Source organism: Festucalex cinctus, chromosome 13 (assembly GCF_051991245.1).
Source record: "Festucalex cinctus isolate MCC-2025b chromosome 13, RoL_Fcin_1.0, whole genome shotgun sequence".
Lineage (NCBI taxonomy): Eukaryota > Metazoa > Chordata > Actinopteri > Syngnathiformes > Syngnathidae > Festucalex > Festucalex cinctus.
In genome coordinates, this window is record NC_135423.1 from 9165138 (window position 1) to 9188214 (window position 23077).

Below are 23077 nucleotides of genomic sequence, written 5' to 3' on the forward strand. Positions count from 1 at the left end.
ATAATCGTTTCCCTCGTAAATATACAACTTGGACAGAAAAAAAAAATATGATGAGATTATATGCTATTCTCCAAAATATCTACTTTTCTTAAAAAAAGGGTATTTAATACTTTTGATAAAATTAGACAAGAAGTCTAATTTTATCAAAAGTAATCATAATAGAAAAGAATTGTATTATGATTGTAACTTTTTGTCTTGAAAACAAAACATGTTTTCACTAATAGACACTCTTCTTCGCGCAAGCATCACACCTTCCAATGCAATAAAAAAAAAAGCGGCAAGATATATGAATTATGCATTTATCATACAGGTGGATTTATGTTTCAGAGAACGTTGCGTGCCAGATCATAAATAAGCCATCTCGAAAATACATCTTTATGCTTGGAGAACCCACAAAAGTCATGAAAGCGAAATTCAAGCGTGTGGTCTTGAATCCAAATGTCCTGAGACCAAGTTGTGTCTCGCCAAGTGTCTTTTTTTTTTTTTTTCGCATCACCGTGCTGAAACATCAAGTCAGCACTTTGGCCTCACAGGAAGTCCAAGTCAGCACGCTGGCTAAGCAAAGACGTGACGACTTCGCGCTCAGCTGTTAGCCCACCCAATTGCAATTTGGGCACTTGTGTCTGCAAAGACAAAACTCAAACCACGGCAATGAAACTTTGAACGTCCACTAAATGAATGAATTTGACCTAAACAACACAACAACTTGATGATTGTGGGGTAAAAGGCAAAATTTGTGTGTGCTATTATTACCAAATCTAAAACTAATATTTGTCAGGAAAAGTCATAGTGGAGTTGAGATTTATAAAATAGAGAGAAAAAAAAAAAGTCATTTTGGGGAGGGTGATAACATGCATTTTTTTGGGTCTATTTACAAAAAAATAAAAGCCATTCTCAATAAAATAAAGGCAAATAATTCTATCAAAATAAGTGCTATTATTTAAAGAAAGAATTTGGAAAAGTTGTATTATTTTCAGTAAACAAATCCCTTTAAAAAAAAAAAATGTTTCTGAGAAACTATATGAAAAATCATGTCCAAAGTCGTACATGCAAATTAACCTTACAGCCGTCGCTTTCTGTTGGGGTAAAAAGCAGGATTCAAGAGGATTTGACATTCACTAATCTTCAGCAAAAACGAGCTAATATACGTCCTGTTTTCATTCTTCTTCTTTGAAATTTACAGTGTCAAACAAAATAATGGTGCCGCCATCTAGTGGGTCACAGTATAATTACACCTAAAAATAAATGGGAGGCAAAATAAAACAGTTATGAACTGTACAACAAAAACAAAAAATCCACAACAAACGTGACAGCAAATCGGGTGATGTAAATACGCACACAAGTAAGAATCATACTTGGATCTAGAGATAGATCCCACTTGGGCTGCTGATCATCCAACCTCCTTCTTATCTTTTTGTGCAACGCACAACGATGCTGCAGGTATTCAGGCGATGATGTGACACATGACAAACATATCGATAAGCAATACGCAATTATAATACGCAATCACCATCGCCAAAGAAAAAGTGCCAGGAGTGTGAATGTGATGGTGAGCAGGATGGTGACTTCAGCTGCTGCTAATTCCTCAAAGTGCGGCCATCAAGTGTACTCAGGCGTGGGAAGCCGTGACTTATGTTATTGCCACGCCGATAAAGCGGCCATGAAGGGGGCGCTAATAAGGACATGGCACTAGTGCAGGCGGTGCCCTAACATCATATTATCATAGTGCAAAACCCAACATACATATATACATATATACACATATATATATATATATATATATATATATATATATATATATATATATATATATATATATATATATATATGAATTTTGCATGAATTTTTGAAGGGCCGCCCGCCCAACCACCGTCCTCCCGCCACCCTTGAGTCACCGTGACGGGCGAGCGTGACGGGCACCCGGCCGTCGGTGACGGATCACCCGGCTCCCTCGTCAGCGCTTTGCCGTCATTATCGCGTGGCGGGGGCGGCCATAAAAGCCAATGTGACCCGGCTCCTTTTTGTCCCCGGCATCAATTTGCTGCCTGTGTACTTCGCTTCCACTTGATAATCCCGACTTCCCGTGCCATCATTTGCGCTTCAAAGTCATTTGAATACATTTGGCTTTAAGTGTGCAGTCATTAGTCGTTCTGCTTTTGGCTACATGCTAAGTACGTTAGCATCTGTTTTGTTACATTAATGGATTGCTTAATTGTACTACTTCTACTAGTATTGCATGTGACTCAGTAAGACATTTTTTGTAGCGGATAAAGAATATATGCCACTGTCATATTATACATATACATGCTTAAATATACATTTCTTAAAGGGTTCTAAATCCGCAACTATCAATGATAACTGTTAGCATGTTTATAGCAGTTTGTTAGCATTAAACTACACAGACGTTCCTATAAGGCAACAACATGTGTCTTTGTTTTGTGTTTCGTTTTGGAGTACACTTCAATAAAGATTGGCAGGAAATAAAGCCCTTTTTTGATGACTGCTACCATCACTCAGTTGGGTTAAAAAGGGATCAACACAACTTTTTGCGTTATACATTTACCTCAAAAAGTTGGGTCAAAGAATAATCCATGAAATAACAATACCCCAAAAAAAAAAACTGGGTTGTTTTGCACAACCAACACAGTTGACTTGACTTGGCCCCTCCCCCCCCTTTTTTTTTTTTTTTTTTTTTAAAACAAAAATTTGGTTGTGTTGCAATTTAATCATTTGACCTGAGTTTTTTGGGTTAAATAAGTAACCAAAAAGTTGGGTTGTTATTTGGGTAAAAGAATCCAAAAGGTTGGGTTATTAATGTTTTTGGGATAAAATAAATAACCCAAAAAGTTGGGTTAATTTTGGCGGGTAAAATAACCCAAAAAATGTTGTTTTGCTTTTGTTTTTTGTTCAGTAAGCCTAAACATTGGGTTATTTAAATTTTTTGGGTTAAATGAATTACCCCAAAAGGCGGTTCAGTCATTTTGACCCAATTTGGGTTACTGTATATATATATATATATATATATATATATATATATATATATATATATATATATATATATATATATATATACACTGTACTGAGCACTCAGACCAGATCCTATGTCACACACTGTGGGTTTCATTTCCTGTTTTGTGGTTTACAGAGCATTACATTACTGGTGCACTTCTCTCCCATGCAGCGTTCGAGGACTTTTGTAGCATTTCCCTTCACAAGCTCTAACGCATTTGAAAAATGTTTTGTCAACTCGGCCTATTTTTATTTCCCATCTTCCCTCTCTAGCCATTCAATTGAAGCAAGCACAGGACCATTCCTCAGCTGCGCTAATCTCCCAATGTCCAGCCCAACACATTGCTTATCCAAAGCGTGACACACGCAGCGGTAGACAAGATTAGGACAGCGGCAACATTAAGAGCAGATAAGAAAAACTCATAAAATGGTTGCATTTCATTTCCTAAAAATCAAATAAATAAAAAAAAACACAATATATTCCAGACTCCTATCAGACACGCCTGTTGAATTACGACGGTGTTATCGTTCCCGGCGAATTGAAAAGGAAGCCGGCGGTAAGCAGGCAAGGAGGCGGGCAGGGTCCGGCCAGGAGAGAACGATGTTTAAGTTAGTGCTACCTGCTCCATAATTTAACACGTCTCCCGTCCCGCGATACTCCTGACCCGCTGCCTTTGCAAGCGCCGCTTGCATGAATATTTCACAGCGCAAACACGCGTAGCAGACACCTCTGGAAAAGTTTGCCGGCAAGCTTACACACCAGAGGACTCAGGGAGAACTTCAAGGTTTGATGGAATAATACAGGTAGAAAAAGCTAGTAGACATTGATATTTTGCCAATGTGCCCATATATTGTGCATGACCTTATTTTATGAAACAACTCATAGTTGAAAAGTTCTCACAATCGTCGGCAAGCATTCCGGAAAAACTGATTTATGCAATACTACTAAAAAATATTGATGATAATGTTGTTGTTTTTTGTTGTTTGTTCTTACCGAGCTCATTTAAAGCGCATTTCCCAGTTTTATTTATCATCATTTGGTTACTTTTCCCATTAATGTATCACCTGATTTTCTTTAGCGTTTCAAACACAGGTTTGGATCGGCTCCAGATGACCTTGAAACGATTGAGTCAAGTTACTGGCCCTGATTTATGATAATACTTAACAAAATTCAGAATTCAACATGTCGCCCTACTAGAGGATGAAATAATGGCGCATCATATAGTCTTAACTGCTTAAAAAAAATATCCACACTCTCCACTCACCAGCATATACAGTAGATAATGTGATTTCAAGAAGTAGTTTGGCAGAAACAGAATGTTGTGATGACGTAAGAAAAAATAGGAGCAAAAGACTACTCCAACTCAGAAGGGCCTGAATCGGGGCTAGCCTCACGTTGCTAGCTTTTGCTAGTTCGATCATGCTAACCATTTTCATACCAGCGGCAGCGGGACTATGGAATGGAACAAGAAGGGCAGTGATGTAAAGCAAAGTTTTATTATGTCGCGGGCAACAACAGCACCCCGAAAATGTTACTTTAGAGGCTACTTACTTTGCTTGTTAGCAAAAATGTTTGTCTGGAGCCCTGCTATGAGTTACAAAGTGTCGCAAAACTTTCCCATATTACCTGCTTTTAGTAATCATCCTCCTCATCCATCCTAGTGTAGAATCTGAATGCGTGTCACATCCGATATAGGAAGGACACAAAAAATGACTCAAGCAAATCAAGAAAAGTGAGCAGGAGAAGAGCTCTCAGTGGGGTTGAAAGACAATTTGACGGCGAGCGTGATGCGGGCGGCCCCGGCGGAATCCACCAACGTAAACACTTCAGTTTAACGAGACAATCAAGGCCAAGGCAAACGTTGGCTCTGCTTGGGTTTCGCTCCCGCGTGTCGGAAAGGAAATTTGCATGTCATTCCACCGGCTTTGTGCTGCCCCGGATGAAATTCTGAGGATCTGGGAAATTTTAGTTCTCTTCTAAACCATTAATGGATTATCCAAAATATTTAGCAATTAATTTGATAATTGATTAGTTGTCATTTAATCATTGCACACCTCACGAATACAATATTTATTCACTCAACAAGAAACTGCCAGAAGCTGTGGAAGAGGATTCTAAATACTGACCTCTCTCTTTCCTGTAGATTTGACTTAATGAACGAGGTTCTTTTGGCTAATTGGCAATTTTTCACGTGAGCGCACATAGAACGATCGAGGTCAAAGGCCATTCGGATGCAAATCTAGCCAAAAAAGGTTTTCTGCTTTATCTTGACGTCAAATTGAATTTGAACTTTCAAGCCCCTAAGCACTATTTTTATTCCATGCGCATATTCTGAAAGGCCCTTTATGAAGCCCTCAATTGTGAGCTCCATATCCACTCTTCCCGTTTGAGATATTGGAGATGATCCGTCTATTCTGGCAAGTGGCCGCTTTAAAATGGAAGCTATTTAAGCTCTTTCATTTGTCAATCAGTCTGAAGGGTCCGTCTGTAATTGTCCACGCCATCTCGCTTGCCCGGTCCGGAATTTTTGCATGTGAAAGGATGGTTGAGAGACAAAGTGAGCGCTGAGTGAATGCCAAAAAAAAAAATAATAATCCTTTGTCTCTGTCCCAGTGGTGTCAGTCAATGACAAAAAGGAGGGAAATGAGGGTCAAGTCAGAAGGTGTGGTGTTAGATAAATCCTCCTACCTCCAAAATCAGCATTATTTCGGGGACCAAAAAAAATCAAATCAATGCCGGTGATACATTGCAAACCGCCCCAATACCGCCCGCCTCCCCACTATTTTACTCCCCGCCCCTTTCAGAAAAATATTCTATAATACTTTGCAAGAACAAGTGGTACATCATCTCAAACTCTTTTTCAAAGGTTTTAGTGCCACAAATTATGCACTAAATAAAATGATGAGCTGACTAATTGGCGTAAATTCATCCATCCATCCATCCATCCATCCATCCATCCATCCATCCATCCAATCCGGAGACCGAAGTAACCGGAGAAGACCCACGTAGGCACGGGGAGAACATGCAAACTCCACCCAGGAAGGCCACAGCCTGGACACGAACCCGAGTCCTCAATGGCGTAAATTCAATTGGTAGAAATTAAACTGCACGCAAACTAACTTCTTGGCTGACCATTTGAGCAGAACAGGCTTGCCTAAATGTAACAAACTAACTTCATCTGTTTTTGTCTAAAAAAAAACAACAACTCCGACTTTTAATCTTACGCTGCATGGCTGCCAGAAAATGACGAAGAGGCAGAGTTTTACAACACTTCAGTTCATACGCCCAAGAGAGTTAACAGAATGACACAGACCAATATAATTGATTTGTGGAAAAAATATGAAATTGACCAAATTTGGACATACAAGGCGGCAGCAACAGTATATTTACATTTTTGTTGTTTGTTTTTTCTTTTTATTGTACTATGGATGGTTTAATTGTATAGCACCTTGAGCTATTTCATTGAGTGAGTCGACTGTGGGAGTCTGTTTTCTATGCTTTGAAATCTATTGACAAATAATAATCCTTGAAAACAGAAATAAATATAGCAAAACAATTCAAAGCGATACGAAAACACCAGAAATGATTTAATTTTGAAAGTGTGTTGACGATTCTCTGCAACATCGACTAAATGCTCATGCTCAGTCAAGATTTATTACTTCAACATATTTCATTGGCACCGATTGGATGCATTGTGTATGTGTGTGTTCAAACTGCGGCAACACAAATGCTCTTTAATGGAGAGCGGGATGTGAAGAGAAATTCATTTGCGGGATGACACTGCTGCTGCAGTCCCACAGCACAAAGCCCTCCAGAGGGATGCTCAGGGGATGCGAGGTGTGTGCGTGCGCGTGCGCGTGTGGGAGCGGAGGGCCGACTGAATGAGAATCAGGGTTAAGAGATACAGAGGTGCCCGTGTGGCGTCTCCCTGGAAATCAATAAACTGAGGCGGGCGGGCGCACACAGCGCAGCATTTCAATTTAAATGTCATTCCTTGCATTTAAGAGCAATAATGTCACATTTAATGGCATTATTCGCCGTTTTATTCATGCGAGGACTGAAATCGGAAAGGAGATTACATGGTTTTAAATTGAGGTGATAGACGAATGAGCTTTGCGAGAAAGCTGCTTGAGAATATTATTATTATTATAAGATTTGTTTTTTTTGTTTCTGAAATCAGTGCTACTTTTAGAGGCTTTTGTTTTGTTGGCCTGCTGTTTTACCTTCTTGTCAACACCACATTGAACAAACCAGTGCTTTGAAAGAAAGAAAGAAAGAAAGAAAGAAAGAAAGAAAGAAAGAAAGAAAGAAAGAAAGAAAGAAAGAAAGAAAGAAAGAAAGAAAGAAAGAAAGAAAGAAAGAAAGAAAGAAAGAAAGAAAGAAAGAAAGAAAGAAAGAAAGAAAGAAAGCGAAACAGCAGCAGTCGGAGCATCAGGCTGAAGGTGAAATCGCATTTGATGCACATGAAGCTTCCCCCCCCATATTTCGGGCCATCCAGTTTCAAGCCTCCAAGCAAAATATGAAAACGAAAAACAACAAAAGCAAGAAGAGCGAGCACACCAACAGAGACATCCTTGGACACGCCGAGTTGTGTCGAAATAAAAAGCAGCAGGATGAGGCTAATAAAAATAAATAAATAAATAAATAAAAAGCCACACGCTCCCGGAGTGGATTCCGCATCATTAAATGGTGGCCTGGGGGCGGATGGAGTGTGATGAGGAAGTGTGGCCCCTCCGTGTAATTAAATGGCGACAGGCTGGAAGACGATAAGAGACCTCCATCACCCCCCTACTCCCGGGAAATTGTTGGAAGCTATAAACAATAAGATTATTGGTGGGCAAAGCCACATTTTCTGCCAAAACAAGGTCGGCTGACAGATTGCTTGTTTTCTAATGGAAAAAAACAAACCTTGGCAATGACGACACCTGAGGTCTCGTCTCCGGTGGGACTTGCCCAGGACGCCAGGGAAGCATCCAGGAAGAAGACACGTAATATTGAAACTATCAAACCGGACCCATCAGCTCCTCGAAATTCTGCCCATAAAGGATATGATCAGAACTGGCGGCAGTGCAACCAAACTCTGACCTAGGTCATATAGGGATCAATAAGCCCACATCAGGGTACTCCATACGCCTTGCAGACTCCCCAAGGAAAACACTCCAATTCCAATCTCATACACTCCGCAGGATGGAACTAAGAATGTAGGAACTGGTCCACTGTTCCACAAAAAGCATCCTGCTTCTCCCGATTCGGACGATCAACCGTTTGACAGACCTTGCTCTCCAGGACCACCAGAACAAGCAGGCTGCGGAATGTGACGCTGCCCTTTTTCCACCCCAGACTACCAATCCACCTAACCAAAAAACTTGTGTGGCTATATCGTCCATACCGAGAAGTTTCTAAACCACCTTGGTAATCTCACCCCCAGAGAAGAGCAACCCTCCCCCGCAGACTCCTACGTTGATGTTTCAGAGCTTTTTGCACAGTGCAGTACAACATGGAGAACATTTGGGGCAATATTTCAATTGGACATTTCATCTGTTAAGAGCTTTCATGCGGTTTTTGCCAAGCGGGCTGCTCGATTGGGTTGGGCGCCATATAAGTGCAGTCATCCCTTGAAAAATGGCTGCAGTTGCGAACCACCATGCCAAAAGGCCAACTTTCATGCTTCATTTTTCTGGCTTTAGCTTCAAATTGGATCAGCAGTCGACGACCTTCAGCTATCGGCGAGGACGCTAGTGCTGACTCGGCGAGGAGAAGCGAGTGATCAAGATGTATGAAGTCCCATCGGCGGCAACGTGAAACGGCAGTTTAGTAGGCGTCTGTTCTTAGCTTGTCTGCAACAATAGTCTGACGCTCCAAAGTGTCAAACGTGGTTCTGACAGAACATTTCCAAGCAAGGCGGCACATCCCTTCAGCCGCCGGCTGCGTTTTGGCAGCTGGGGTTATAAACTTCACCTGCGCCGTCTCGCACAATCGCTGGCGTAATTTCTAAAGGTCAGCGTGGCTCGTGTGTAATTCAAAGCTCTGGCGGACGGCGTATTAAGCACATATTTAATCACCCTCGGGCGAGGGCGCAAGCCCAATACCGAGTGCTAAGCAATGCAATGCAATCTTCCTGTCACGCTAAGTAGAAGCAAGGCAATTTGCCTTCAAGGGAATTATTTGAATGGCTTTTTTGGAGGCATTATTATGATTTGCGCTCACCTGGACAAAAAAAGAATAAGTGCCAAGTCAGAAATTGGAATTACAAACTTGTAGTGTGAATCCACCAACTAAGCAACATTGGCACTTACGTTTTTGATTTTAGCTAAAGCTAATGTCTCCAGTGGGAAATTTCTGATTTTATTTCAGTGGAAGTGGAACAAAAGCAAACATTACGGTTGCAGACATCGATTACAGTTTCAAATTAGGGTTTCAAGCCTGAGTTATGGTTCAAAATACGGTTTCAAGCTAGTGTTGGAGTTTTAAATTTGGAATTCATTCCAGCGAAACTGTGCCAGACAAAGGGTTAAAAAAAGAATAAAATAAAATAAAAAAATAGGGTTTCAATCCAAAATTACAGTTTCAAGACAGTGTTAGGGTTTTGTGCCATAGTTTCAGAGAAGGGTTTGGGTTTGAAAGTCAGGTGTCAAGTCAGGGGAAGAGTTTCAAAGTAGTTTCAAGAAATTGTTAGTTGTTCAAATCATGGTTGCAAGAGAAGTCAGGTGTTAAGAAAAACGGTTTGGGGTTTCAAACAAGACCTTCAAGCAAGGATTAGGGTTTCCAAAGAAAGGGGTGGGGGGGTTCAACATAGGGGTTCATGCCAGGACTTCATGCCAAGTTTTCAGACAAGGGATAGGATTTATTGCCCTAATTTGAGATAAAATGTAAAACAGGGTAAAGGTTTTCAAATTAGGGTTAAAAGTCAGGGTTAGGGCACTATGCCTGAGTTAGAGTTTGAAATTAAGATTTCAGGCTTGAGTGAAGGTTTCAAAGTAACTTAGGAGTTCAAATTTAAAGTAAGCGTTACAGACCAGGCTTGAGGTTTCAAAGTAGGGTTTCAATTTACAGATTCTACAAAATACCTTGAGGTCAATGAAGCAAACCCTAACCTCAAGAGCTCATGTACAAAATATGCAAGAATGCTCACTAAGATATTTCAGAAAGCTTTGTTCATTTAAACATCGTGTCTCCCAACAAGTGCAGAACATTTCAAGAGCCTTTCAAAGTGCGACGTCGCCCGCTGATGACATCATCGTATTGACCAGATGGTGTCGCGCACTCGCCAGTCAGACGTGCGTGCGTACGAAAGGAGGCGAAAGCAAGATGGCGGCGGTCTTACCTGCTACTAAGGGAGCCTCTTGACAGCACACCAGCTCGAGGAGGACCATGACGAGGAGGGGCGTGGCCCCCCAGCGTGTAACACGCATGCTGCCGCTCACTTTGACGTCATCCCGGGGCATCGGTCTGACAAGACAAAAAATACACACGGTGCATCAATAACAGCAGATTTGAGAGATTGCTGGTGAATATTCTCACTCGTCCGGCTCGTTTCATGAATGGCTCGCAACTGGGCTGCTGTGGTTGTCATTAAAGAAACCAGGCTCAGGTTGGTGCACTCCAAGCTAGCCTTGTTGCATGAACTGATGAATCTTGCTTAGATGCGACAAAATGTCAGAAGAGGCCATTTTACAAAATGGCATGATCAGCACCGTAAGCACCCTTCCATCATCACCAGTCCGCCATTTTTTCAAACCGAACCAAACTAATCGTCAATCCATCATTTTATTTTTACCACATTTCCGTCATCACGTTGTCTCCACTATATTCAGACCGACATAGAAGGGTGGGCATTCCATCAGTACTGGTGGACTGTCCCATTCGTCACGCGTCAAAAAAATGGGCGGACTTGACCTGGTTTGTGACGATTACACTCTTGGATGAAAAACCACTTCCGTCAGTCATTCGTCAACAAAAGGGCGCCCGTCAGTGGTGGACTGATGGACAGTCCGTCAGTACTGATGGAATGCCCACCTCTGCAAAACATTTTCCAAGAAAAATCTAAGGAGTCCATTTGTGATCGAATTTTGCATGTTTTGAAAGACTTAATGCATTTGTGTTTTTGTATGTCAAATATGTTTAATTGAACATTAAAATTCAAGAAAGAAAAGCTTTTTAGCTATTAAACCTTGTCACGGTTTTTAAAATGGATTTTTACAGTCTCCTTATCAGAATCTCCGCTTGTCTTAGTCTTGGTCTTAAAACCCCAAAGTCTCGATCTTGTCTTGAGAACAGCACGACCCTCTTCAGGCCTCCCTATCCCGTTCGGGTGCCTTTCACGCGAGAGGACAGCGGGTTGTGAAGAACGCAGAGGGTGGATATCAGGAAGGTGTCTGGAGTCTACTGGTGTGTACGAGACGACGGTGGCGGCGAGCTGACATCACCAGCGTGCACTGACAGGCAGCAGGTGAAATAGATCAGTTGCAATTCTGCAGATCGGCCAGGTGTGGAACAACCTCTTCACCTGTGTTTGATTACACGCAGTCGCCTGCTCGTCTGCGTGGGGCACCCCCATCCTGCTTGGATATGCACGATGATTTTCTCATTGCAACCACTTGCCCATGCGTGACGCACTCTCCTTTTGCATATTGTGCAAGATGTCACGGCATGGCGGATATCGTGTGGATTCATGTGGATTCGGTTTCTGTTTCTGTGTAAGATGATCATGAATATTTTGAAAGAGGAGCGACGACATGAATGGCCGAGCGTGCTGCAGACTTTTGCTGTTTATTTTTATACACATGGCAGCATCCAAACAGGTCTTGAATCAAACATCTTTGGTTCCCAAGTCAAATCCTTAGAAAGTGGCCAAACTCTTGCCTCTTTGTGAAAGATGGGATGAATGCAACAAATAACAAAAGTGCAAAACATGTCTCTCCACTTCTCAATTCTGGGATGGATTAGCCCATTGATGCTTTTTCTTTGGAGGCCAGCACACCAGCACACTCTCTTTCAACACATTAACTCCCATCTTATCAGTGGCTCCTCACTGGACCCTCTCTTTATCCCCCGCGCTAACAAATCGAAGCGTTTTGCAAAAGCTATCTATCAGATCCGAGCCATCGGTTAGTCATTGCCACTGAATGGCTTTCCATGCAATCTCATTCACTCCGAGTCACAGTGGAATCTTCCATTTGCCCAATTGTTGCATTTGCATCTGAGGATGGCAAGTAAAAACGTTGGACTGAAAGACCTCCGGTCCAAAGACTCCATTGAACGGAGTTAGCCTGTAGTTTCCCGATGATCGCGGCAGATAAACACCGCAGGCCGCTGGTGCAGGCGATCAGATAAATATCCAATTACCAGGCGGGAGATGGCGGTGACAAGTCCACTGCAGTGGTCTTTGCGTTGGAAACTCAAGTGTTCGGCCGCAAGATGAGATTTCAGGTTCGGGTCAGAGGGTTTTGGGGTGGAACTGGGGGAATAAAAACGATGGTGCTCCTAAACTGTCACTGTGTGGTCCCAGCTACTTGGAAACATGATTCAGTGTACCCACAAAGGTTGTTTTTTTTTTTTTCATTATTCTTTTGCTGCTTCGTCCAGCCTTCGTCAGGCCTGACAAACATACGACAGCATTTCACAGGCCTGTAGTTAAATCCATCTTTATCAAGTCCAAGTCAAGTTCGAGTCACAAAGGTCTGAGTTCCAGTCAAATCCAATTCCAAGTCTAGTACAAGTCGCAACGGTCCAAGTCCGAGTTAGGTATGAGTCACAAAGGAACGAGTCCAAGTCAAGTCTGAGTCAAACATGCAAGTCTAAGTCAAATCTGAGTCCAAGTCCAGTCTGACTCCACAAGGTGCGTGTCCAAGTCACGTCAGAGTCCAGAAGGTCCAAGTCCAAGTCCAGATGAAATCAAGAGTAAACCATAAGACAAAAAAAAATACTATTTTCACAACAAAATTCACGAAATGTCATTATGATCAAAACTCTTGAGGTGGCATTTTTTGTTTTTTGTTTCTTTTTCCCGAACGAATGCTGAACGCCAGTTCTTGATTGTTGGTTCAAAACAAAAATAAACAACACCTCTGTGACTGAAAGGAAAGGACTGTGCGCTTTGCCACTCGCAGTTAGGTTAACCAATCAGATGGCTTGCTGCCCAGTAGCCATGGTTACCGGATGGTCAATGTCAATGCAGCTCTATCTTGATCATCTGAAAAACTTTATTTCAAGTTTCTTTTGAAAAGGGACGTTAATTTTCAGGAATCAAGCAGTTGGCCTTGGTTGAGTCAGTCATCAGACAAACAACAGGGAAATTCCACACCTAAAAATGTAGAACTTCTTCAAGAAACAAGAAAAGTCTGCTTGCCTTAATTCACACTTTTGACCATTTGTAAACTGGACCACAACAGTAAGATTTGGTTTGGTTTATGGTTTAGTGTTCAGGTCTAAGATTATGGTTTGAGTAATGGTGGAGTTTTTGGAAACAAAGCATCAAAGGGTTGGGAAAGTGAAACTGCACTACAACAAGTTGAATTTGGTCTGCCAAAGATTACATATAAAAGATTAATTTGACGCCAGCTGTTGAGGAATCATAAATATGAATCAGCAAAAGAATAGCAATCAATGAGGTAAGGAAATGAATGTTTTACGCCGTTTGTTTCCATCTCCACCACCGCCGGACAGCAGCAGAATGAAAGGCCGTTATTGTCTCTCGTTATCTGGCTCGGCGGCCGCGTCTAATTGATTGACGCCAATTACGACGGCGCTGACAAGACCAAGCCGGCTGCCGTCCCAGAAAAGGCAGAAGAAGAAGAATTGGGGAGAGACGCCGCCGCCCCGCAGATCGATTTTCTGACAAAAGACTCGAAAAGTTCTGTCACGGTGACGGATGACACACGAAACACAAACGTTGCGTTGCGCTCGGTGGCAAAAGTTGCAGCAAAATTTTGAGTTTAAAGGTGAGGCTGTCATGACTCAAGTCATGCAGGAGGTATGTTTGGGTGTTGTCTCATGTCTGGGGTCACATCTGGGTTAAGTTTGAGTTGAGTTCATGACCTGTTGGTTGTGAGGTCAAGTGTCTGTCTGTATTGATGTAACCATATAACAATTATCTAGTTTCGACTAGTTTAGGACTGTATGATGTCAAGGATCTTTTATGCTATATGATGTTTGTTGATATCAGGAACTTTCTGTAAATACGGGGTCAACAGCCAATCAGAGAATTCCATGTCAGTACTGGTACTCACATGTCTAGCCACAACCAATGGGATCGATTTGCTGTCTGCGAAATGTGTGTGTTCGCCGGATTATTACTCATTGTTCTCTGTGCATCTCCGCAGCCCAAAGGGGCTTGGCACATCGTGATTCTCGATGCATTCTCGTTGTTTTTCGTTTAGTCAAGTTATGTGAATAAATAGTTAAAACCTTATTTGTGTCTGCGCTTTGGGATCCAACCCCCTCAGCACACAACAGAGGCGGGGCGTAGGGACGGCGTCATCGTGACCATCCGTCTTGTGGCAGGCGTGATCCGTGATGAATTAAAAGCCGATTATTTCCCGCGGGGACGGCGGCGGGCGGTGATGGATGAGCGCGACGCCGGGCGGCGCGCGGACCGACCGCTGGCCTAAGTGGCTCCCATCTCTGACGAGTCTCGCTTTATTGGAATAAATGCCGTTCGGCTCCAAACGGAACAGATGGATGATTCTTTGATTTTGGCGGCGCGCTCTTGTTATCGCGTGTTTAGCATTGACGCACACGCAGAACACGCAACATAAATCACAATGACACATGGTGCTCTACCGAAAACCTAACCCTGACTTGAAAGCCCAGTTTAAAAACACAAACCCTTGTTTGTATCCCTGATTTGAATCTCTAACCTAGTCTTAAAAAATGCATTTTAAACCATAATGCTGGCTCAAAAACTCTCATTTCAAATCCAAGCCCTACCTTAAAACACAAATTTTAACCCCAAATTTGAAACCCTAACCTTAACTTCAAGCCCTAATCTGAAAACCCAACCCTAATTTGGCTTTAAAGCTTAATTTTAAACTGTAACCTGGGCTTCAAACCACAATTTCAAATCCAAACCCTGCTTGGAACCCACATTTGAATCCCTAATACTGCCTTGAGACCCTAATTTCAAGCCCCAAACTTGACTTTGAAACCTCATTTTAAACCCTAGCGGGTTTAAATCCCTACATTCAACTCTGGCCATAATTCCTCATTTCAAACATGAACCCGGGGGTGGCGGGTGGTTGGGAGGTGGTGTTGCAATCCTTTGCAAAATGTTATTTAAAAATATTAAGAAGAAAAAAAAAAAAAAAGTTTCCCCACCACCACCGGCGCCTTGTGACAACTACAAGTGACAGACTCTCACGCTCCAGCGACTCGCCGACGAAGATTAAACGCGCGATACGAGACGTGAAGAGCATGCGAGTGGGAGCAAGGATGACTGCGGACGAGTCGAGAGAGAGAGAGAAAAAAAAAAAGAGATAACGAGAAGTCGCCACTTTTGTTCTGCGCTTCAACAACAAGACACGGCGCCGCCGTGTTAGCTCCAGCCGCTAATACGCGATAACAACACGCAAATGCAGTCAAACGTACAGTGACAAGTAACCAAGTTCAAATAGTTGGTGTACTAACAGATTTGATTTGGATTCGAGTTCAGTTGTACCTGGCAGTTATTTTTTGCGGGTTCAACAAATCGCATATTTTTTTTTTTTATTATTTTACAGCACATCTCCAGTTAAGTAAACATCATTAGCTAATTGAAGATAGCTTGCCAAGTTGACCATATTTGGATTTCCAAAAATCGACGACTTGAACGTATGCCTCTGTATTGGTAGAAATTAGAAAATAACACACACACAAAAAAAAACATAACTTTCTTTCTTAACAAATGTAACAAATGAATAAACAATGACAATGTTGTTAGCCTGATTTTTTTTTGCTCTCCAGTTTGGTTTTTTTCCCCTTTTTTCCCCCCATTTTTTAATGAGGAGAGCCAGGATTTAACCCACCCCTTCCGGTTTAGCAGCTACCAGTGAGCTAAATTTGTGGGCTCAAGATCCAGGACATTTTTTTGAGTGCTTGGGAAGTAAAGTTTGTAAATTCTGACTGACTTTTCTTCTTCTTCTTCTTAAAAAATAATAATAATAATAATAATATACAGTGGTCACTCGCTACTTTGAGGTTCACTTGTCATGTATTCCCTCGATGGCGGATTTGTATTTGGGTCCAAAACTCATACATTGAGGGGTATAGCTTGGGTTGTCCCTCGATATTTTGCAGTTACAACGTGTACTTCTAACGAGGTAGAGAGCATGAAATACATCGGCCGTTCTCTGTGGGCAATTAGCAATCCTGAGCAGAGCATATTGCTATTCCATTCCAAATAAGCACCTCCACCTAATTAGCTTGCAATGTACTTACACTTAATTAAGAGCGGCTACAAAAAAAAAAAATCTCGAGATCACAAATGTTGCAGTTAATTAGCATTGTGACAGACAGCAAGTAGCGTGTTGCTTTTGCACCAACTAAATGGCACATATTATGCAAAAGTGACTTTTGAATCTTTTGTGTACATGAATAGCGAAAAATGAAATACCGTTTACATTTAAATATTTGGCTGTGTGGAGCGAGTGCCGCCGGCGAGTCAGTTTCAAAAGTCGTGATTCGGCAGCAGGTTAGGGGGAATTTTGTTCATCAAGGCCACGTTTGCTTTCTGACGCATGTTTTACCATAAAGACAATAATCTGCTTACATGTCAAACAAAAACATACGCTGACAATTTAAAACCCAAATTGTTTGACAAATAAAAAACGTACCATTCTCTTTCTTGAAACATTGCAATAAAACGAGAACTCTGCCTTGAAACCCCAACTTAAAATCATAACCCCGATCTTGAAACTATGTTAACTATTGTTTGAAATCAGAACCCTAACCTTGGCTTGAAACCCTAATTTGAAACAGTTACCTTTGTTTGAAGCCCTACACATGTCTTGAAACACTCATTTGAAAGTCTGACGCTGAGTTGGAACCTCACTTTTCAATCCTGCTTCTGGCTTGAAACCCTAATCCTGAAACCCAAACCATTGTTTGAAATGAAATTGTTGTCTTTCTTATCGCGCTAAACTGAAACCCCAACGCTACCTGAAAACCCTACCTTGAAATAGTCCTGATGTAAAACCCTAATTTGAAAAATTTGAGTTTGAAACCCAAACTTAAAAACCCTACCCTTGGCTTGAAACCCAACTCTGTCTCGTTTGAAACCCTGATAGGAAGACTTCACTTGCCTTGAAAGTGTAACCATTGTTTGCTTTAAAATGAAAACAGCACACCCCGCAGTAGAGGGGGCGGGGCGATCACTGTCTCATTTGCATGCGATGTAACCACCTCCCCAATCCATGTGAAGAGGGTTGTTTGATGAGGGCGCCGACCGACTGTGATTGTGTTGCAACGATTGTTTTCTTTTGCGTTTCAAAACAACGCAGGCTGACGTTCCTCCCACGCCAAACGTGTTATTTCCTGACGCGGCCGCCCTCGCCTCAAGCGCGAGCAGGAAAGTCAAATTGGCAATTACCGGAGGCTGCCATCCGCCGCCCGCCGCCGCCGCATTGTTTGTTTAGCGCTGTAAATTGGCCCTCGCCTGATCCACCTGCAACATTTTAGCTGGAGCGTGGCGCCTGCAAACACAGACGAGGGCGGAATATTCACGTGCGCCGCCTTCACACCTCCAAGAATCACACGCCAGATTTGCTTCATCAAGTGTGTTAATTTGTTGCCAGTGAGCCTCTGGAGATGATACTTTTGTTACACCGACACGCAAACAGCGCAACCACGCTGCGCTAAACACACACGCACGCACATACACGTGCGCACACACACCCCAGAGAACTATGTCAGATTACACATATAAATCCACCTAAAATCACATTAAAGCACCACTTAGACATGCTTTTTGCGAGTCTAAAATCGAGTCTACTTTCTGTCACCAAATTGAGAGATGCGCCAGTCGCATCCGCCACCCAACAAGAGCCAATGTGGTCCCAAACATGGTCGACTTGAGTTTCCCAAGCACAAAAATAAAGATATATATAAATTAGGGGTGTCAAAATTAATGCGTTAGTTTTAAATTAATATAAAGTTTCCTTAATGCCGCTATTTTTTTCCACGCACGATTTACGACCTCGCGTTACTTGGAAAGCCTGTATAGGGGAATTCCAGTCGCAAAGCAGCATCCACATAAATATTTACCAGTAATAAAGTTTAATAATAATGTATACATTTGTGGAGACTGGGGTCAAGTTGTATTTTACAATTTTTAAAATGTGCAGAATTTCACAAGTTAGTTCATGTTAAAGATTAGAATCTTAATATGAACAGAAAAATGCACTGAGCTGTCACCAATGTCCTACAAATGCAATTATGCCATCTAGTGGCAGAAAATTACCTCATCGCAAATCAATATCTCACTCGTTTCTTTTACAGTGCAGTACATTTTTTTAATATTAACTCAATTTTATGAACTATGAAATTACTTCATCGACTAAAAAATGCAGCCATATTTCCATTAGTTCAATTTTTTCCACTTTTGTTAACAAGAGTATGAAAACTGACAAAACAAATTATTGTACATTTTATTGTACATTTGGATAAACTTTACGATTGAGCTAACTATTTAAGTCATGTGATTAAGTACGTTTAAAAAAAATTAATCACCTGACACCCCTAATATAAATATTTACTGTATATACAAAATAAATGTAGCCTCTAACCCTACTTTGAAACCCTAACCCAGGTTCCTATTTTGGACCCTAACCTAAGCTTGAAACCCCAAATTTGAAAGCAATCAATATAATTGACGCTGTGGCTTCTATTTGTGTAAATGGAAGGAGAATTGCCCACATCACATGCGCGCCCAACTGCATCATCCGCACGGCTAATCACATGCGCTGACCCCAGCGAGTCCATTTCTGCTTCCGCAATGTGCACTTTCCACCAACCCGATTTTAGTGGGAATGAGGGGAGCCGCTTCGATTGGCCAGGTAGTCGACTGCATGCCATCACAGCGTCAAAGAAAACTTTTCCATCTGTATAGTCAAGCAAAGATACCGAAAGAAAAAAGTGCACCCATACGTGCAGTCAGACGGCGGTTTGTGCTCGACTTGGGCATGAGAAGTGGTTTTGTGAATGCGGCCACCAGCACCGCCGGCTGCTGATCCCCCCAAAACTGCTTGAGGTCATTCAAATGTGCAAACACAGTGGGGGGAGAGAAGAGGGGGGGGGCAACCTTGACACACTCATCAGTCTTACTTACATTGCAGTCACAACTACTACACACACAACCGCACACGTACACACACACCCCTATGTACACGTAGCAGTACATTAAAGAAGCTCAATGGAGCGTGAGATGGAAATATTGCAAATATGGCGGCGGGCGAGGTAACACGAGCGCAGGACAAACCAGGGTGCAGCCGTGTTTGCCCAGCTGTCAATCACACGGTGAGACCACTCCCACGGCACACGGGGTCCAATGGGGCGATGAGGATATCATAGCTCTTTCTGGCAAGTGGGGGTGGGTGGGATAGTTTGGGGAGGGGTCAGGTGTTGTTGAGGGGGGCTACCCGATGGACACAGCAGGGAATTGATGGACACTGATGGCGGGAAAATAAATAAATAAATAAATAAATAAATAAATAAATAAATAAAATAAAATAAAATAAAATCCTAACCCTGGTTTGAAACGTCGCTTCATTTTTTTAGGCCAATACTGACTCCGATATTTGACAGAATAAATTAGGATAACAATAATGTCACAGAAAAGTGGAATATTGTGATAAAGTCCTTTATTTTCTGTAATGCAATTAAATAACCAAAAATGACATGCATTCTGGATTCATTACAAAACAACTGAAATATTACAAGCCTTTTATTGTTTTAATTTTGCTGATTATGGCTTTTTTTTTTTTTTTTTTTTTACTTGGTCTCAGGAAATATTCTAATCTTTTGAGATAGGATACTTGCGTTTTCTTAAGCTGTTAGCCATAATCAGCAATATTAAAATAATAAAAGGCTTGCAATATTTCAGTTGATTTGTAATGAATCCAGAATATGTCATTTTTGCTTATTTAATTGAATTACAGAAAATAAATAACTATCGCAATATTCTAATTTTCTGAGACAGTCTTGTCTATCTGTATATAAATGTGGCTTGAAACGCTAGTTTTAAACCCTAACACCGTCTTGACTCTTGAAGCGTTCATTTTAGTCCCGACTTGAAACCTTAAACAAAGCTTGAAACCCAAACTTGAAGCTTAACTCGGTCTTGAACCCCAATTTTAAACCTCAACTCTAGTGTGACACCCTAACCCTGTCTTGAAACCCAAATTCAAAACCTTAACTCTGGCTTAACACATAAACCCTAAACCAGTCTTAAAACCTTCATTTGAAACTAACCCAGTCTTAAAATCTCACTTTAAAACCCTAACGCTGGCTTGAAACCCAAATAACACTGCAGACATCATGAAGGTAACATCTGCTTTTTGCACACGCTCCCACATCGATGCTTGGGGGGGGGCTCCCGGAAGAAGGGGGTGTGGTTGGGGGGAAATCTATGGAGGACCACAACTCCCTCTAGCATGAATAACAATTTGTAGCTGCAGGTAATTAAAGGGGACACACAATGTCCACCATCATCAAGCAAAGTCTCTCTGTCTCACACACACACACACGCATACACGCCCGCACACGCACACACAAACCCATTGATTTTGAGTGGGAGCACACACGAACACTGCACATACTTCCAAGCCTTTGTCTGCAACACTACAACCCTTTTTACACTACAGCATTACACTTTGTAGTGCCTTGACATACGAGTCTAACTGGTTCTGTGGCCACACTCATAAATCAAAACACTTGCATGTCAAATCATCTTTCCCTGGTGAAATGAATGGAAATGCCATTAATTCGTTTCAGCCCCGCCTCCACTTCCCCCCCCAAAAATTATGATTGTGTTTTTTTTAATAAGATAAAAGAGTGTTTTAGCTCCGCCGGTGAATATAGAACATCAAAGCTCACGGCTGAGCATGCACAAACTTGACGCCTCGCCAGATAGAATGCTAATATCACATCTGGAAGCGGCGAGGATGACCTTGACGTACGTTTTCTTGACGCCGCCTACAGGTAGCGCGAAAAAGGCACGTCTATTTGCCGTGCTAAGAAATGTGTCAGGTACAGCGGGTGACATCAAAAGGTATAAGAAGGGACGGAACGTGAATATACACGATGGTTTCGGCAAAGACCAAAGAGAGACCCTTCCGAAAAATATATAATAATAATAAGAAGATAAAAATCAAGAAATAAGGATGAAAAACACCGCCGGGTAAACAACTCAATGCCTCAAGTCCCCCCGCCGGGATGCAAGCTGTGTTAGGAATTTAAAAGCTGCTAAATAATGCAAGCAGCCAGAAGAAACACAAAATAATCGAGAACAAATATCCTGTAACTCAAAGTGAAAGGGTTCACTTGAAAACAGAGGGACAAATAACATGTTTTGGATGGAAAGCTCAGCTAAATATTTGCCTCCTACCTGAGAATATACGTCAATGATATTGGGTTATCAAAAATGTATTGAATATGATATAAGCGGTTTGGAAAATGAATGGATGATATGAATCTTTTCCCTATTAAACAATTCCACAGTGTTGAAAATCAATTTCTTTTATCAAAAGTGTAAAGGCTAAAATGCTAGCAGTATGAAAAGGGAACAATGGACTTTAATTTATTGTCTTAAAAACATCATTTAATGTCCTCATTTATTGTATGTAGCCATTTTTTTTCATTTGGACATTCTAAACCAGACTCGAGTTAACTGGTATATTATCTGGAGAGGCTAACTTCTATATCAACTGAAGCGAGCGAGCTACCTATTAAACATGAAAGTGACACAGGCCAGCTAGCCCTCTAGGCTAACAAGCACACCAGGCTAAATATCTCCCTTGACTACAAAACACCCCTGACCATAAAGGCGAGACAGACTGGCAAAGTAGCTCCACAGGCTACCTTCTAGCACCCTCCTAACGACAGTGACACAGGCTAACTAGCTCCCCAGGCTAACTAGCTCCCTTGGCTATCAAGCTTGCGCCTAACATTGAAGCCGGCGCAAGCTTTTTGAGAGCTACTTCTTGGGTAATGATTAATACTGCCAGTTGGATACACACTTCTGAAATCACATTTTTGCTTCAATTGACCATGTTATTAACCGTTAAGGTTATTTCTCTATGTGAAGACGCTAATCATGTTAAGGCTTTCTTTACAATTTTACCAGGTAGAAAACAAATTAATATGCAGCAGCACAAATGATCACTTCTACAACATTCCTAGGAAATGTCAATGCCCTATAAATAAATGATGAACTATTTTCAACAAAGGCTACTCATAATGTGCTTCGGGATGCCCTGGTGTCCATTGGTACTATGTTCGTCACCCCTGTTCTCATCTAACTAGTTCAGAAGGCTAACTACCAAACAATGAAGCTGATAAAAGCTAGCTAGCTCTCTGACAAAGCCTACTATAAGATTACAAACTCAAAACTTCTCCCATTTAAAAGATTTAAAGATATAAGCTAACTAGCGCCCTCGCAATGGTAAACTTGGACATAATTGTAGTGTTGGAAAATTGACTTTTACTCATTCAGGGTGTCTAACAAACATGGCTAACTAGCGTCTCACCTACCTACCATTGAAGTGGACGTAATAATGAGATTCATTCAATAATACACATGTGATGCTCATACAGTATACAATTTTATGTCTCTTAACAAGCCCATGTGTGTTTTTCCTCATTTTGCTCCTCAAACGCTCCCAAAATACTTTTTTACGAGAGAGCTCTAACACTAATCTTGCTAGCATTTCTTTTACCAATCTATTATGGGGACGTCAGAAAGCAGAGTTCGCCATGGAAAAGAGTTGATTTAATGTGAACAATGGACAATTTCAATGTAGTAAGTAAGGCAACTCCATGCTGTGGTTGCTGATGGTCTCTGGAGGAGTTTATCAACTGATGCAAGGGGCCTGAGGC

General features: G+C 41.6%; 1 protein-coding gene across 1 annotated transcript in view; it reads right to left on the reverse strand.

The window, feature by feature from the left end:
• robo1 (roundabout, axon guidance receptor, homolog 1 (Drosophila)) overlaps window positions 1-23077 on the reverse strand; it is a 240658-nt gene that overhangs the window by 212333 nt on the left and 5248 nt on the right. Inside the window, exon 2 of the mRNA XM_077540951.1 lies at window positions 10335-10459. Within this exon, the coding sequence (XP_077397077.1) occupies window positions 10335-10455 (121 nt within the window). The 5' untranslated portion in view covers window positions 10456-10459. The remainder of the gene's footprint in view (window positions 1-10334; window positions 10460-23077) is intronic.